General features: G+C 35.5%; 1 protein-coding gene across 3 annotated transcripts in view; it reads right to left on the bottom strand.

The window, feature by feature from the left end:
- Positions 1 to 5,161: 5,161 nt before the first annotated feature.
- Positions 5,162 to 18,203, bottom strand: part of LOC121297134 (protein FAM13A-like) — a 60,540-nt gene continuing 47,498 nt past the window's right edge. For 2 of the 3 annotated variants that reach the window (XM_041223223.1, XM_041223206.1), the window contains 8 exons: positions 17,585 to 17,726; positions 17,241 to 17,322; positions 16,420 to 16,625; positions 15,969 to 16,052; positions 14,120 to 14,215; positions 11,033 to 11,232; positions 10,594 to 10,695; positions 5,162 to 7,909 (listed from right to left, as the gene is read on the bottom strand). In XM_041223223.1, coding sequence (XP_041079157.1) covers positions 7,786 to 7,909; positions 10,594 to 10,695; positions 11,033 to 11,232; positions 14,120 to 14,215; positions 15,969 to 16,052; positions 16,420 to 16,625; positions 17,241 to 17,322; positions 17,585 to 17,726 — 1,036 coding nt within the window. In that variant the 3' untranslated portion in view covers positions 5,162 to 7,785. The remainder of the gene's footprint in view (positions 7,910 to 10,593; positions 10,696 to 11,032; positions 11,233 to 14,119; positions 14,216 to 15,968; positions 16,053 to 16,419; positions 16,626 to 17,240; positions 17,323 to 17,584; positions 17,727 to 18,203) is intronic. The other variant, XM_041223216.1, reaches the window with a different exon arrangement.

Here is an 18,203-nt window from a genome sequence, read left to right as displayed (position 1 = left end):
AATAGTGATCCATGATGTGGTACCGAACAGAAAAGCCCAAGCATTTGTTGTTTATTTAAAAAAAAAAAAAAAAAAATCACTCTTCTGCAGTGATTTAGAGGACAGATCTCAAACCCCAGTGCACCAGAGTGGCCATTTTGAAAATAACTTTGAAGTTGTAAGTGTACAAAGTTGTCAGCATGTTAACAATGAAAAGAGAAATTGCAGGTACATTATTTAAACAGTTGTAGAATCAGGTGGGGAGCATGGAACGCTGTATTTTTCAGAACCCCGCTACTTGCTCTAATTTTAGTCTTATTACTCATCCGTGCATCAGTGCCTCGTTCCCTAGTTCTGTAAGTTGCTCTTACTGTGCAACATAGCAAGCTGGCAACACAACAGTTAATCCAGTTTATCCAGGTTTGTACATAAAGTAATTTAAAATCATTTATGGTCTATAGAACTGGGTAATTTGCCGAATTTATTAAAACTTCAGAAATATTATATTCGACTGTATTATTTGCTGCGTTGTGCTGTATTGAACCACAAAATACAGAAAGGTTTGCTGTTCTCAATTGATCTGTTTCGAATGAAAAGATGAGTTGGTATGTAATAAAAGACAAAAAAAAACAAAACACTGATTGCATTTTAATACCAAATCCATCTGTCTCAGACCTACACTTAAAAGTATTTGTTGGCAGCTTCACAAAAACATTTTTAAATGCTGCTTTCCTTGCTTGCAGCTTCTAAAAAGGTATTGTAATTGCAGTTTAGGCTTTAAGTGTTCTACTAGAAATTGTGTGGTAATAAATATATCTGGGATGTAAGTCTTCAGATGTATAGTTACAGAAATGTATTTTATTATTGTTGTGCTTCCCAGTAGACATTTGGCAGAATTCTGTTTGTGAAATCTTACTTTGGCGCTCCTACACCAGCAATGTAACGGTGTGGGGACAAGTGGCTGTCTGCCCCTGAAGAAAAAAATAACCAAATAGGATAGACGAGGCCTCCAGGGAACTTGTTTCAAGTTAATGTCCAGCTATGTGAAACACAGCTACAGTGAACCTCCTCTCTCATCTCAGGATCCCTGTGCAAACCTGTAATCTGGCTTAAATAGGTCATCTAATTAAGATTGGTGTGGTTGTTTTAAAAACTGTTTGCTATTTTATTACAAACCAAAAGAGTTTTTTTTTTCTGTGCTGACTTGCAATACACCAATAAAGCAAGGACCATAGAAGGCAAGCCCTCACCTTAATATATCCAAACATATTAACAGCTTAAGTTATTCCAAAATTCGTTTGTCTTGGATGTCTAATGGTATTCTGTGAAGAGCTAACCGAATTTGCAGTTTGCTAGAAGTGTTTATTATGATTGGTTTACTGTTGATAATACAAGTGTTGATGGGGAATGGTAGAAGACATGTGGCAGGAGACATCTGCCATATCTGAGTGTATTGTATAGTACATACTTGTACAGTGAAGTACCAGTAAATTCAACCAACCATAACAGGTGCATAAGTGGGCCACTGGCCAGTTCTTCTGAAATCCATGAGAAGAAGTAGTGAAACAAGTATTGGCATGGTATGCGCTTTCCCGTGGCGATGCTTCCAATGCTATAATTAACAAGTCTACTGAGGAGCTGTTCTAACCATTCTGAAGCAGCTTCCTGAAGGTCTGTGGAGGCAGGTCCTGTCACTGTTCCAGTCCTCCGAGCTGCTGGCAATGGTGGTGGGGCACAACTGGGAGGAGATGGAGAAGGTAAACATTTGGGCTTGAGTGGAGTGAGACATTTATTTAAAAAAAAAAAAAAAAACCTCTATGAACATAATTTTAGATCTTTTATTTAACATCATGCAGTAAAAGAAACTCCAAAATAATATTGCAAAAGTCTACCAGAAGTCATAATAGTAGTACAGTATTTCATGTTGGAGTTCAATATTTTTTTTATTATTTATAAATTTGTCAGTTTTTCATGAAGTATATGGAAAACATCAAAGCGATATATGATTCAATATATTAATTTTAACATTATTCAGCAGGTTTAATTTGACTTTATGGTGCAACATTTCTTAATTCTAGAGTGATGCAAAACTTTTGGCCATAGCTGTAGGTTAAGAATAAGGCACCAACTACTAAAACTGCTTTAAGCATCTACTACTGTACTCTTAATATTGCTCAGCGCCCGGTCTTTCTTTTTCTCTCTAGAATGCTGTATACAAAGGTGAATACTGAGTGTCACATCCTAAAGTAAAAAAAAAAAAAAATCTGGAAAGTATTCCATGGGTTTCAACTGGAGAAGAAAAAGCAATTCTTATGTGCATCTATGCCTAGTGTGAAATGAATTCTTGGGCGAATTTGTTTTGCGAATACCTGTTTATCATATTTATTTTATACATTTGTATTTTAACTGTAAGCTGGTTCCCACTGCATCTGTTTGTTTGCTGAACCGCTGGAGAACTCCAGATCTTAAGCACTTTGCTTTTATTCTATAGTACAATTGGGCCTCATTTGTGTTTACTCCAATGACAATATTAAAAATACTCAATGTAATAGTGATAATAAATTTGAACAGTTGACACTTTTGTTTGACTAACTATAATATATAATCATCAGCCACAAAAAGACCACAAAATTCTCCTCTTCAGGTGTAGGTGGATATTTAAAGATAGAACTTGTTTAACACCACTTTCTTTAAATTTCCACTGAAGAGACATTTCAGGTCTTGAAAGCTAGTTTTAACACAAACTAACAGTGTCAACTTAAAAATATTTAAGTTAACATGGTTATTTTTTCCATTGATCTTTATTTAGTGTTCGTTAATTGAAAACAATACAACATATATTCCTTTTGAGGAATAGATTTTTAGAAAAACATAATACGTTAATAAAATGTTTTAAAGTCTGAATATAACAGCCAATGGACAGGCCCAGCCAAAATGACGTTTTTTCTGTTGTTCTCAGTGTTCTTGGCAGGCAGTGACTGCATCCCCATATACACAATGGAGAGACTGCAGATGGTCATTCAGCCCACATTGGCAGGAGAGTAGTACCTGCCTGTGGCTCACACCTGCTGTTAGATCTGCCAGACCAAAAAGACTCTGAGGAGCAGGCTTACCCAGGCCATTGAACAATATCAAAGATTCGGGCTGGTATGAAACCAAACTAAAAACACATTTAAAAACATTGGTTCCAGTTTTTGACACACGGACCAGCAACACACTTTATTAGGTACGTAAAGGAAACGTTGGAAATTAACAGAAAACAGTGCACTATTTATTGAGGGGGAGGGGGGGTGATAAAGGTTCATAAACTAATATATATATATATATATATATATATATATATATATATATATATATATATATATATAATATCAGAACAGAAAACTTTAGAAATGAGTACCAAAAAATACATTATGTAGCCCTTGTATATTTATTGGAATTAGAGCTTGTTCATTGTCACATTGGAATTCTGGACAGTAACCTCTCACTGGGTATTCCAGCTTTACTAAAATGTAGTTTAAACTTGTTTTTTTGTTCCTTTTTCCAGTTTTTAGTTTTTATTAAGTACTGTTTCACCGCTGTACGAGTTGTTGAATACCAGAAAACAAATGGTGATCACTGTGTATACCAAATAGCAGATCCTTCAGAAAGTTACCAGTAATTTTGTTTATTGTTAAAGTTTCAGTTTCATCTCTCCTAATCGTGTGGTATAAATAGATACTGAACTTGGGCATCAGTTAAGTGGTTTATGAGCTGCACTGTGTGACCTTAGGTCTGCTAGTTTACCTAGTCCAACATCACTTGGATTCATTCTCAAAGCCAATGATCTCTCTCCATGTATTTCCTCTCTAGATTAGGAATGTTAATACAACTTGATCTATTTGCTTTTATACTTATAATAAAACAAACTTAAATTAGTTTTTTTCAAAATATTTAAAACTATACAAAACAACTGCAGTTGTCAGTCATCTGTCTAAAACAAAATTTGGGGATACAATAATTCTTATGATTATTCTTGGAGAATAATAGATGGCTGGTGTGTATTATAATGCTGTATAATTTCATTAAGGGGCTCTGATGGAGAAATATAAAAACAAAAGCATCACCTGAAACCCTAATAAATGAAATTTCAACATTAAACACTAGTAATTTAAGTCTTGTCACTGTATAAACTTTACAAAAATGCATTCTTACAGTATATTTAACTCTACTACAGTACATATCTTGAGCTGTTGTCACCATCCATGAGCATATATTAAAGGTAACAGTGAATTTCCACAAGACACCAATGTGTCTAGTTTACTAGTTTTGTGCAACTAGTCAACATATCATTTACTCAACACAAACTCATTCAAAATATTAGTTTTTTTTTATATATATGTATATATTATATACAAAATACAATGATGTACTAAAATGTACACCCATATTTTCCATTCAGTGTTTACATTCAGAGATGAAGTGGCATACACTAATAACACTATGTAACACAATTTTTGTTCCTGGGTAGTAAGTATTATTTCCTAATTGCGTATGCCTCAAAAGTATAGAAAATGGCTATCATTCCCCACAAACTTTGCTTTTGTGACCAGGACAGTGATATTTCAAAATATCACTATTTCCAATGGGAAAACAGGCAAATGTGTGTCTTTTTGTTCACATAAAGTCAGAAAAAAAACAACATATGAATCCAAATTACCATGTATTTATACTAAAGTAATACAAAAATGACTACAAAAGATTTAGAAATGAGTAGTTTTGAGAGATTTACGATTATACTGTATTTACTTATAAATACAATGTAATAAATACATGGTAATTTAAATCTCGAAAAACTACTCACTTTTACCATGTATTTATACTAAAGTAATACAAAAATGACTACAAAAGATTTAGAAATTAGTAGTTTTGAGAGATTTACGATTATACTGTATTTACAGTATAATTGTAAATCTCGAAAAACTACTCGCTTCTAAATCTTTTGTGGTCATTTTTGTATTACTTTAGTATAAATACATGGTAATTTGGATTCATATGTTGTTTTTTTCTGACTTTATGTGAACAAAAAGACACACATTTGCCCGTTTTCCCATTGGAAATAGTGATATTTTGAAATTTCACTGTCCTGGTCACAAAAGCAAAGTTTGTGGGGAATGATAGCCATTTTCGATACTTTTGAGGCATAGCAATTAGGAAATAACACTTACTACCCAGGAACAAAAAAAAAAAAAAGAAAATTTGTTACACGGTGTAATTAAGTTCAATAAATCGGCTTGCTTACTTTGTAATGTAAACATAGATCTGGGTCCACATTCACAAAAGAACAAATTCACTTTTCAGACCACTTACAAAAAAAAAAACAGTGTACCTGGTTAATGCTTACTATAGGCTTTGAATGGTGTTATGATAAGGATTTATCCAATTGGCTTTTAGTCTTTCAGTTTAAGTACAGAAAAAAAATATGGTTCACAACAGCATGCAAATGTCTAGTCTGACAAACAAGCACAAGAAATACAATGAAATCTACAAGTGATCACTGTATTAAAAAGTTCATATGCACATGTTAGGTGTTTTGAAGCAGCTAAGAATTATCTAGATAACAGCTTGCTATTAACCAATGGGAGTGAACTAATTAGCTCTGGTGAGGCTGTTGTTTCAAATCAATGCGCCCATAATGGACAATCATTCATAAAGCAGCATTTGAAAAATTCAGTAGCAGAAACAATAGAAAACAATCTTAATTTCAACATATCTATCTCCTAAATGCAATCATAACAAAACAGTGACTGGAATCAAGTATCCATGTGAATCCATGCTCTACTCCTGTTTTGTGCTTTGCTTAGATTTCCAAAAATACATGATTATTTTATGATTTAACCAGTAGCAAAGTAAATTACTACAACATTTCAGTAGAGAACAACCAAATATTTGTGCTACGAAAAAAATAAAGCTACAATGTACCCCACACTGTTTTGGTCTATTGTGGTCATTTAATTAATTTTCTCTTTGGATCATTTAAATGCATGCGTTGAAAAATGATGCAAACTGCAATGTTATAAGCACTTCTATTAGCCATATATATATATAATTTAAACATAATCCTCATCATCTCACTTTTTTTGATTAAACTAATATTAGCTTTTTTTTTCGCGATGATGATTTAAGCCTTGTTAAAATTTGGTTTTGGTTAAATCATTTGTTCTCCCTCCCCAACACCCAAAGTATAACCTTTGATTTAAGATTCATTAATAGAGATTAGAGATGTGTATTAGAATGTGGCAATCTTTTGATAAATGTAGTCTTCTATTCCCCCAGTCTGTAGTTTTTCTCAAACACAATTACTTGAAGACCTGCATTCAAAATATATAAGTAGCTGACAATATACTGTAAAAAACCTTTGTATAAGTCTATTTTCTAGGAATTTTCGGGGGGGTCTTAAAAAGGGGGCAGCGACTTATACACCGGTGTGACCTATAGGCTTTTTCCTGAAATTGTTGTCTCAGAAAGGGGGGGCCACTTGTACACCGGTTTTTATAGTAACTTAGTACTGCATTAGTTACTAGTTATCCTTTTGCATTTAATAAAACATTTCAAATGTTATGGCACCAATCACACATTAATAATATAGTGAATTTAAGAACTATAACCATGCCTATGAACTGCACAAGCATATTGGTTTAAAGAAATAACTTGCTGAATTTCAATGCCACCAAAATTGTTACTTGAAGTAAAATAAAAGATTGGCCAAAACACAGCAGCTCCTAACATAAGAGACGGATGTGGTGGCGTTTCATTGCTGCTGCAGGACAACAAAAATGAACTCGTGCTGCCAGGGTTTATGTACATTGAGACGCCTCAAAGCTATTTACAACTGTTCTACATACTGTTTTCCTTTGCTGTGAATAATACCCTTTCGAGTTCCTTTAAAGTAACCTTGTTTTTGTACTTGTAAATCAACCTCATGACAACAATAAAGATAGATCTAATGACCCATGTTAAACTGATAACAAACAGAGATTAGGAACACAGTGCTACAATGCCTCTCGTAAGCAATATCTTGCCCAGCACGTGACGTAGAGATGAATACTAATTTACCTGCAACTCATTTGATGGCACTCCCATCACAGTTGTCTGTCTTTTTACATGAAAAGAAAGCAGTCTGATCACCCCTTATTTGCTTAAATCACAAAGCAGAATTAAAATTGATATGGCATCAATTTGCAATAGCTTTAAAAATCACTCCTTTTTACACTAGGCATCTCAAACTACACAACTTCTTTTTTCTCAAGCTTATATAAGGCTTACACACCCAGATAACGTTACCTACTTAAATAACCATTAGAAATTATTTTCAGGTAATGCACGATTCCAAGTTATTGTTCTGCTCCTGTATCCTTCAGATTTGTAACTTATCTTTGGAAATGGGTCAGAATCTCAGGATTTCACACCAACCAGCTTTATTTGAAGCTTTACAGTAAGAGGTTTCAATACTGCAGCTGCTGGAAACCAGTATGAAAATGGATCTGCACTGGAATCAACTGTGTGTATGTGTGTAGTGTTCAGTGCCTCTGACGATAGAGGTTAACAAAACATCAGTCATCCTAGAAAAGTCCATCAGAAGTTGCTGGTGACTCTGTATGGCACTTTAAAAGCAATAAACACTGTTGTTCATCAGGAAAAAAATGCTATTGAGTTGATAGAAAGTTTCAGTATTTGTGTTACTGTTACTCTTTGTTTTTGTGATCATCCTCTTCTTGTTATTTTATTAAATAGTGGAATTCCACAGAACACAGTTCTTCCAATTATTTACATGGTCTTTGAAGAATCCATCTTGCTGATGAGAACTTCCAGAAGCCTTAACTTGGCTTTAACATGCTTGTATTCGCTGTACTCGTCAGCCATTGGTGTGCGCTCTTCTTTCTGCACATTTCTGTAGGAAAAAAAAAAAATATTGTCCAAAACATATTTGTATTTCAATGTGTTTATATATATATATATACTTATATATACTTATATATATATGGGCTGCTCTGATTAACAGATTAAATCGTAAAATTACAATTTATATCATGTTATATAAAGTAAGTGAGTGGAGGCAGGACATACACCATTGAAGGCATTCTCCATTTCAGTTGAAGGTCTTCTGAGTTTAACCAATGGGAAAGTTAAAGACCTGCCCTGGTTTTGCAGCTGTCCAATCATTAGTGAGCAGAGGTGGGACATAAACATGCTAGGGTGTGCGGTGTAAGAATAGCTGAATTTTGGTCGATATTGCTATTGTTATAGAGACCGTTATTGAGAACTTCAAAATAATATTTAGAATTGCTTTTTATAAATTAAAAAAAAAAAAGTCAGGCAAAGGAGACATCGTAGTCGATTTGGTTGCAAATCCATTTGCAAGAAGACCTTTCTCAAAAAAAATGGAGATTGTTAAAAAGGGAGGTATACACCACAAATACCCAAACTGACACAGGAAGGGAAGGAATATACTCGCTGCTTCCAACATTCTAATTATGAAAGGTAGCTTACTGGTAGATTTGAATTTAAAATTATACAGCTAGACTTGTCTTTTGCTCAATACAGAAAAGGTGATGTGGAACAGCACTGGCTCCAGCCATCTAGGATGTCTTGAAGTCAGCACAAAAACATGAGCGTTCCCAAAGTCACTTGTGAGCCACTGTTATGCTCAGAACTTTTGGACAAACCTGGATTGATGTTCAACTGGACATTGTGAGGGTCTTAAATACCTGATGGATTCTGTTGTTTACCCTGGCAAGCAAGAACTGGCATTCAGAGGGCACAATGAAGGCACCAGTTCCTCAAATAGAGGTAATTATGTGGAATTACTTTCTCTGATTTCTGACTGTGACAGCATGTTAAGCAATCACTTATCAATAGCCATAGAATGAATAAAAGCAGAAGTACAGAAAGCCAAAGAAGAAGCTGTAATAGCAGATTAAACAACCAACAAACACAGCTCAGCTGTCTTGTGTTTTCAGATATGTGACTGACAGTGGCCTGAAGAAACAGCTGTTCTGTGAAAATGTGTTTCATTAACTAAAACTAACAATACAAATTAATCCCATTGGGCTTATTATTTTTTTTAGATTCTATTGATTTTTTTAGTATTACTATGCAGGACAGCTACTATAAGATTGTTACCTTTATTAAAAATGTGCACGGACGAATCTACTGATTAATCAACTAATGCCCATAAATTAACCAATCAAAAATTTTAATCGAGTGACAGCCCCAATTCTACTGATAATCAGGGTATTTAATGCCCTTAATTATAATAATATATTAATATATATATATATAATATTATTAATATGTTAACTTAATATATCTATATTATATATATATATATATATATATATATATATATAAAAATTTTATCATATGATTAATATATTGATGTACTATTATGATTTAATACCATGGTCCTTTAAGTCATATTTTAAAGATTTCTGTTAGTAGCTTAGTTGCCGGACGGAAGGATGATACTTACACGAACGTTATCTAATGCCGATGTCTGTAAATTAGTGTGACTTTCAAATTACTGATAGTTGTAGTTAAATAATGCATGTCAATTTATTATTTGTAAAGTTCAACATTTTTCAAGTGTACATTTTCACTATAATCAGATTCATAGGTGGGTAAGTATCACCACAGGGCAGGAGTCGGGGTCTGTCTCGAAGTCAGGGTTCGTTTCTACCAGTTGACGGGCGTCTGTCCTTCAACAGTGGGTAGCTTTGGAAAAGATCAGCTGTTTTGTCCTCAAAGTCTGTGTCGCAGTCTTGCTCACTAACCCACCATTTTATCTCCCTGTCTCATCCCCAGGCAGCTACTCGGCTAGTGGCAGCAGGTTGCACTGGCATTTCAAATTTTTTCCTGTCTCCTATATAGAACTTGAATATGTTTTGGCCTATCTTGACTTGGAATGCCGTCAGTAACTGCTTTATTATACAAAGAACAGATGCTACCTCTCTTGAAAGTTTTCAGACATTAAATATACAAAAAAGTCCAGTTCTGGGCAAGAAGTTTACAATGCAATTATTATTATTATTATTATTATTATTATAATAATAATATTTAAATGATTAAAAAGTACTGGACGTTACATTGACTAAATAAGTTATCATCACAACCTTAATGTATGTTATCTACTGGGCACAATTAAATGTGGAGTGTGTGGGCATGATCTTTTTATGTGCATTTTCATTATGATGCAATTATTTGTCAAGCCTATTCAACCATTAACAATAGTTTGTATCCAAATTAACTGCAGTAAATGACCAGTAAAGCGGCAAAATCATCTTCTGATTTGCCAGGTTCAATATAGCTAAAGAGAGAAAGTATAATAATTTAGAGTTAATCATTAAAAAATGGCAGTAGAAACTATTGCTTTACAAAATGAAAAGAAAACTCAAAAGTTTTAAACCTAAAAAAAAAAAAAAATGTCCCCAAGTCTTGCATTTCTAGCGCAATGGCTTGTGCTACCGCTACACTGTCAGACTGCCAAAGTTATAACTATGGCAACACTGGCAGTGTTTTTAGACTTCCTTGACTTTTCATTTGGTTCAACATTTACAAACAAACAAAAAAGCTTACCTTGCATTTTGCCTGAAAAACGTATTTTCAAATTCTCTCAGTTTCTTGCGGAGTCTCTTTTTGTCTTCCCGTGCATCCTGAAGCTGCTCAACAAGTTCAGGCCTAAAACACAATGGATTCCTTGGTCTAGAATTTGCATTAAGAGGTCAATCATTTTCAATACTTGTTAATAATGAAGTTGAAAAAATAAACCTGTCTTGAAGTATGGAAGGTATTTTTAATTCAATTTCTATTTGAATGTATTCCAAAACGTGCCACCATTTACCCTAGGGACTTAACAGTCATACTTCTGGAATAATTAGTTGAATAAAAAAATCCCTCCGTCAATAGAATTCACAACTACAATTATGTACATCTAGGTTTCAAGAAGTTATATTTCGGTTTCCCGAAATATTAGTTATATTTGAAATAAAGAGCATGCACACATTCCCTGACTTACATGGTGGCAGAGTGTAGGTTGGACAGCCTCATGTCAGTAGTGTTCTTGGATGGTGATTTATCGTCCACTGGTGAGATAAAGCCGTCCCCTGCCTCGTCCAGCTGGTCCAGGAAGTTGCGTACACTGAAATCCGGCTTCAAGGTTACAGTGAAGTCTGTCTTTGGTTGGTTTTCATCTTCTGAGCCATCTTCCTCCTCCTCCTGCAAAGAGAATGAGGGTTTCGTTAACATGCTGAGCTCTCCGAGAGGGCCTGGAGCCAATGGGGCTGGGTGAAGAGGAACAAGGAGGTTTGGGAGCACATTAGTATGAACACTGAAACCACTATTAGACTTCGAAACACACACCAAACAACTCCATAAAAGAAGGCTGCTAGGGTAATCTGAGCAAAGACTAGATTGTAACAAGGTGCATAAAACTGCACTGAAATTAAAACACAAAGAATTGAAGATGTAGGCACGCAGGTACCAGACTCAAAAAGCAATAATTCCTGGATTAGTATTTTTGAGTATGTATAGCATGCCAACTATCTGAACATCTTCAGTTTCAGTGCAGGGTTCGATTGAGGCAGCACTGCATTGCTGGGATGTCATTTCCAAAAGCTGCATATATGCAATACTTTGTTGTAAAGCTTTTTAACATTGTTTACTATTTCCATTTTCATTTTTGGGGATGGTAGGGATACAAAAAAAGCCCTTTTTGATCCTGAGAGTGGCTGTAGCCGACAGCTACAGCTAAACCTTTTTTTTTTTTTTTTCCAATAACAAACAGGACTACACTCGAGTCCAGACTGATCATCATGAAGAAATCTTGGGGCATTTATTTACAAATTCTATCTATCTATTTTATATATATATATATATATATATATATATATATATATATATATATATATATATATATATATATATAAAATCTAGCATCTGAGCGGCGTACATCTAGTCTCTATAATTTCTCATATGTAATTCACACATCCTTCTCATTACAAGTAAAATGTTCTTTGAAGTAGTAGTCAATACAAAATTAAATAATCGTTGACACAAAATAGTCCCTGATCAGTCTTGAAGGAGTACAAAATCATCTTACAATAGTGGATGTTCTCACCTTGAAGGATACAACTTTTATGTTTTAAGATTAAAACATAAAAAGATTCCAAAAATTTTTATTATTATTATTATTTATTGTGTCCAAGCTGATTAGTGATTAGTGTAGTTGTATATTCCACTGTAAATACTGTCAAAAGAGCACATTTATCCCCTCCCCCCTTTGGTTTAAACACCTGAAATGGCTTCTTAAATTTGTTAAAACAGTAAATGGTGTGTTGTACTTCACCTACATTAAAACATCTCGAATGACATGCTTTTATATGAAGAGTGTGCTGTAAATAGGCAAGTGGTGTAAAAAAAAAAAAAAAAAAAAAAAAGAATACATTGGAATGTATAGTAGCCACTTGTAAGTGTTTTGGTTTTTAACATTCACAGTCATAATGGACTGTGTTGTTGTGCTTTAAGTGTTCTGGCATATTGTATAATCCAGACAAAATCTAAGACAAAATTGAAAGTTTGTCTTGGAGGGCTTCTTTTCTCATTTTAAACTGCAAGCTCCTACAAGAAAAATCTAAGTTCCTTAGGGAACAGCATATCATGCAGAAGGGCTTCTCACTACTCTTCTCCATTTGTGGGCTGTCCAGACAAGGGGTACACTAAACAGCTACTGATTTGAGTGGTAGTCGCCATATGAAAGTCAACAGATTGCAAATCATGGGGAGTATCAGCAAGATCTGCTAAATTCACAGATTAGTTTAGCAGCAGGCCTTCACCTTTATGTCCTCGAAGAATGATGCTGTTACGCCCTCGATAATTGGCTGCAGCAAAGGGCTTCGACGCTTGCTTGAGGGGGAACCCTGTGACAGGTGTTAACAAGTAGGTTATGTTTCTACACCCTCTTCGTGATCCCAATATTGCGTTTAACTCTTCCCAGCACTACCTCCACATCCAACAGGCTGTAGATCACAGGATCAACTACCTCTACACGCAAGCGCTCCACTTAGCAGGCCAATATTCTCTTTACATGACCACCTGGTGTAAAAACATTTACGTGTCCTTGGAAATTGAAAGCTGGTTGCCAATACCTAATTTCATTTTGAAATAGGGAGACCACTTTCCTGAAAGAATCGGGATAGCTTTTCATATATACATATGAACATACAGTGACAAAAGGGGTGTGTCAGGATTCTGGCACACTTAACCAGAACGATTAGCACAACTATGAACACATAATTCACATGCAAGCCTTCCCCTGGAATCCAGATCAAGACAACTGAGATTTTGTCGCAAATTAGTCTGGGATAGATTTTTTTTTTTAACTTAATTTCTTCACAGTGCTCGTTTCTTTGATCATCTTTTTTTTTTCTTCTTCTGTTAAGAGTTTGAGTTCAGCCCACCCCTGAAAAGTTAAACTATGACACCACAGGAAGTCAGCATGACCCAGGTCACGCTGACGAATCTTAGTGACCGGAAAAGGATTAGGGATTATAGCAGGATTATAGCAGCTCCCTTCATCTACATGGGCATTAACATTCAGAGATGCTGTGTTTCTAGCAAGGAAAATGTATTTGTATGGTATGCTATTTATAATACTACATGCACACTGTTACACTAATCCTTGATTTAGATCTTAAAACTACCCACATTACTTACAGTAGATTTATCCCAATCTGGGACTTTTGATTTCATACGGAGGGGCACCAAGGTAGAGCGACCTATAAACAAGTGACTATCGGTAATAAAATCTTACACTTATCACAGCACTGTGCTGGTTAAAAAAAAAAAAAAAAAAAAAAAAAAAAACACTGTCCTGTTTTACAGCATAATACATTATTAAGTAGGTTTTCTCAGCATCTGAGGATTTACTGAGCACAGAAAGCTGTGCTTGTATACTGATAAAGTTACAAGCTGTGGAGATCGCCCCACCCCTACACCCTGTTCTCCGTTCGGCCAAGGAAACTGTCCAGAACTTTATCTGGCACAGTAATGAGCTTTCCAAGAAATGAGAACCACAGACTACAGAAAGTCCGAAACGCATACTTACAATCACAGGAATGGTGGATGCCCTGCAAAGGATCTGCTTGACAAGACGGTATCTATCATAAAGAGGCTTCATGACCTGCCTCTCGCTCTTTGTAACCTTAGATGCAAAAAAAAACAAAAACAATAGCTCTTGTTAGTTTGCAACTTGTGCCTATTAATCACAACTTAATTTAGCTGTAATATTCACTGACTGACATGACAAACATTTAGTGTAACTACTGACAGTTTCTTTTAAAAGTCATTGCTCTCCAATTTGATTATATGCCAGGAACACTAGTGTCGCGTTTTGTGTTTCTGGCTGGTTTCAACTTATTCAATTTAGTAAGCACATAAAGGCTATCTGTATCACTTGCAAGTGCATTATCGGCACAGGGCTGGCGCTAGGCACCCACAAACTCTGCTCCTGAGGATGAATGGCCCCCTGGGCACTGTTTTTTTTGTTTGATTTTTTTTTAATACAGTACATACACAAAATAGATAATTGCGCGTGTGCGGTTCTGGCATTAGGCACCCTTGAAGTTGAGAGGGCCCTCTGAGGCAAGAGATTCAAGTGTTCACCACTAAAATATATTATATATATATATAATATATATATATATATATATATATATATATATATATATATATATATATATATATACAGCATACAATACCGCTAGGCGAGCTAGCACTGAGTCTGGAAGTTAAATAAATTATGCAGAGTGGGGGGTGGGGTGTTACGTGTTGTTTTGATAAACGTATTTCAAATCTTGAACTGAGTAGCCTATTAAAAAAAAAAAAAAGCTTTATTATTACTACCGGTATTTCATTAGTACCCCGAGTTCCCATTGTCTTTTGCGAATTTCTGAATCTACAGGTTTAAATACTGTGAGCGAGGAGGATGCTAATGACAGACTTATTCAACTGTGTAATCATGTACCAGCATTTTAAGTCATCGGGAAATACCGAATATAAACAAGGCAACCGTAGCATCTAATTTCAGTCTGTGCGTTCTTTTTTCTCCTTTGTGTATTAACTGGTTACATTTGATAAAGTAAATGGCTAGCAGTAACTTACATTAAACAGACATAATAAATAACCAAGGAAGTAAACAAGAAGACTATTTGTCAATTGGCTACTTGAATCGTATTTGAAGTACTGTATGATTAAACCCACATTACCGATCAATGTATTACAACAATGAATTAAAAAATATTATTTACATTTTTTTTGTTTTATATATTGACATGCAGCACACCATAGGTTATGAAATATGCAAAGAAAACCAAAAAACAGTATTATTTGATATTAAATCATACACATAAAGTATATTTGTTTTGTGATGTAAACTTATAGGGCTAGTTTCACAGAATGTGACTTGCATTAGTTCTAGCCATCTAATTAATATAAAGTAGTCCAAGATTACTGCTTATCAGTGTCTCAGTGTGTGTGTGTGTGTGTGGGGGGGGGGGGGGGTGGGGGGGTGGGGGGTTTACAGGGGGCCCCAAAATTGGTCTAGAACCAGCCCTGTATCGGCGTGCCAGCGCTTAAATCGGTGTGGATATTTAATGCACATAACAAGTTTACAAATTGATAGTTCTGAAATGTTTTGAGCAACCAAGCATTAGAGAGAACTCCCACCCCTCCCCCTCATCTTAAGAGTTTATGTTATGGTTTATATGTTTTGTGTTTGTGTGTGTGTGTGTAAAAGATCTGCATTTCAAACCCTCAAGTCAGAAGCAGCACTAAATACTACACTATTTTGCGAAAGGTACAAAAAGAACAGCTACAATTACAATATTTGATGTTTCATCTTCCTTGCAGGGCAATGAATATGTCACAAGAAATAACAAAGCAGTGTCTGTACTTACTGGCCTCCCGTGTATGCTCTCATAGTATAGCAGAGCCTTCTGCAGAGCACCCTTCTCTGTGGAGATCTGCTCCCGGGTCATGTCCTGTGAATGAGAACAGATTGTGGATTATTCTCAAACAACCTAAATGACAAACCACATCGTCTTCATCATCACTGTTTCAGTTATCTATTCGCTCTTAAACTCCTCCAACAGTATTAATAGAATTAATTAATGCATCCCTTTATATGTCCCCAATTAAAGTCCAGAAGAAAACACATCATTCCTAAATTCCAAATAGAATGTACTGTAACAAAAATATACATCAATACAAACATACACAGTCAAGGAACATTTTCAATCAGACCTGATTCCCCCCCCCGCAAAAAAAGAAACAGTTCTTTTAATGTTCACCATCATGGAAAATGTTGACGCTAGAAACCTAAATCTAATCTTCTGAGTATCCTTGTACCTTGATATCCTCGGGGCGGTTGACCTCGGCTCGCTTCTCTTGCAGCTTCTTCTGGACAGCCTCCAGTGTGTCCTCCAAAGTGGGTTTTGCTGCTTTCTCAGCAGCTTCCTGCTTCTCTAGCTGGGAGCCAAAGCTCTTCGGGAGGGTGTAGCTGCGCTGGCGAGTCTGAGGAGGCAGGCCTTCTTCAGAAAGCTTAACCTTCATCTCTACATAGGGTCAAAAAAAGACCAACATATTTAGGGTTAATATAACTGTGTACTCAGGACAACAGCTTTAATCCAATTTACAGCCTTTAATTGGTCAAACAAAGATGCATCGCAGAGCTCTATTCACAAGTTTGTGAAAAATGGCAAATATTAAACTTTAAAATAAATCCCACCAGAACACTGTTAAAAAAAAACATTCTTTAAATTTGTATTCTGGCTATGGTTTTGTTTTCAGGCATTTGTTACATTCGATATGACAAAAATAACTATGGCAATTCCCATACTATTTGATGATCAAACGTTGGTGCAATAGGATAGACCAATCACCACAAAAAGCTTTGGTTGCAATTAGTCTGATAGCAATTACTTAAAAGTATAAATGGCACTTTTTTCCAACCTAAGAATGGTTTGCTTAAAAACAAAAACAAACTTATTTTTTAAAATTCATGGTCTCATAATCCTTCAAAGTCAGTAAGATTTGTTAAAAACTAAATATTCATATAAATGGTCAGTAAGGGCAAAAAGAATGCTTTGTTAATTATTTACAGTAACACGGATTTAAACCTGCTGAATCTCTCTGCATAAATCCTTCATTTTAAGAGGGCATGCACTTGCCTTTCAGCTGTTTTCGTAACTTGGCAAGTTCATTCATCCACTTTAACAGCTCAGGGTTAGCTGCCTTGTCGCTGTGAGAAGGCTAATGGGAACAAAACATGACAGTTGAAATTTCACTCCCAGGCGAATTAACAACAAAAAAAAAGACTCTGTTAACGACTGCTAAGGCCATTAGAAGCAGTCGGTTAGCATTTATTTTACATGCTAGCAAAAACCGACAGTTTTTAAATGTTGAGCCTGCTGTAAATGATAAGAAGTGTACTTGCTTCAGGCTCATTAAAGCCCGCCCCCTCCCAGTTGTCACTCCATTATGCCATCCTCTTACTCTCTTTGCTCGTACTCACCCTGTATTTCCTCTCCTCTTCAAACTTTTCTTCAAATTTCCTGATCTTCTTCTTTAAGCTCTGGATCTTCTTGGAGATTTGTGCACTTGTGAGTTCTTCTCTGTCATCTTCGCATGAGCCCAGCGAAGCGCTCCGCCTCCTGCTGAGATTAAAGACACTGTCAATTAGGCAGGGTAGTAATCATGCCTTGGCAATAGCGCAAAATAATAAGAACATAAGAAAGTTTACAAACGAGAGGAGGCCATTCGGCCCATCTTGCTTGTTTGGTTGTTAGTAGCTTATTGATCTCAGAATCTCATCAAGCAGCTTCTTGAAGGATCCCAGGGTGTCAGCTTCAACAACATTACTGGGGAGTTGGTTCCAGACCCTCACAATTCTCTGTGTAAAAGTGCCTCTTATTTTCTGTTCTGAATACCCCTTTATCTAATCTCCATTTGTAACCCCTGGTCCTTGTTTCTTTTTTCAGGACGAAAAAGTCCCTTGGGTGAACATTGTCAATACCTTTTAGAATATTGAATGCTTGAATCAGATCGTGTAGTTTTCTTTGTTCAAGACTGAATAGAGTCAATTATTTAAGCCTGTCTGCATATGACATGCCTTTTAAACCAGGAATAATTCT

This window comes from Polyodon spathula, chromosome 2 (genome assembly GCF_017654505.1).
Source record: "Polyodon spathula isolate WHYD16114869_AA chromosome 2, ASM1765450v1, whole genome shotgun sequence".
Classification (NCBI taxonomy): Eukaryota; Metazoa; Chordata; class Actinopteri; order Acipenseriformes; family Polyodontidae; genus Polyodon; species Polyodon spathula.
This window is presented reverse-complemented; position numbering and strand designations above follow the sequence as displayed.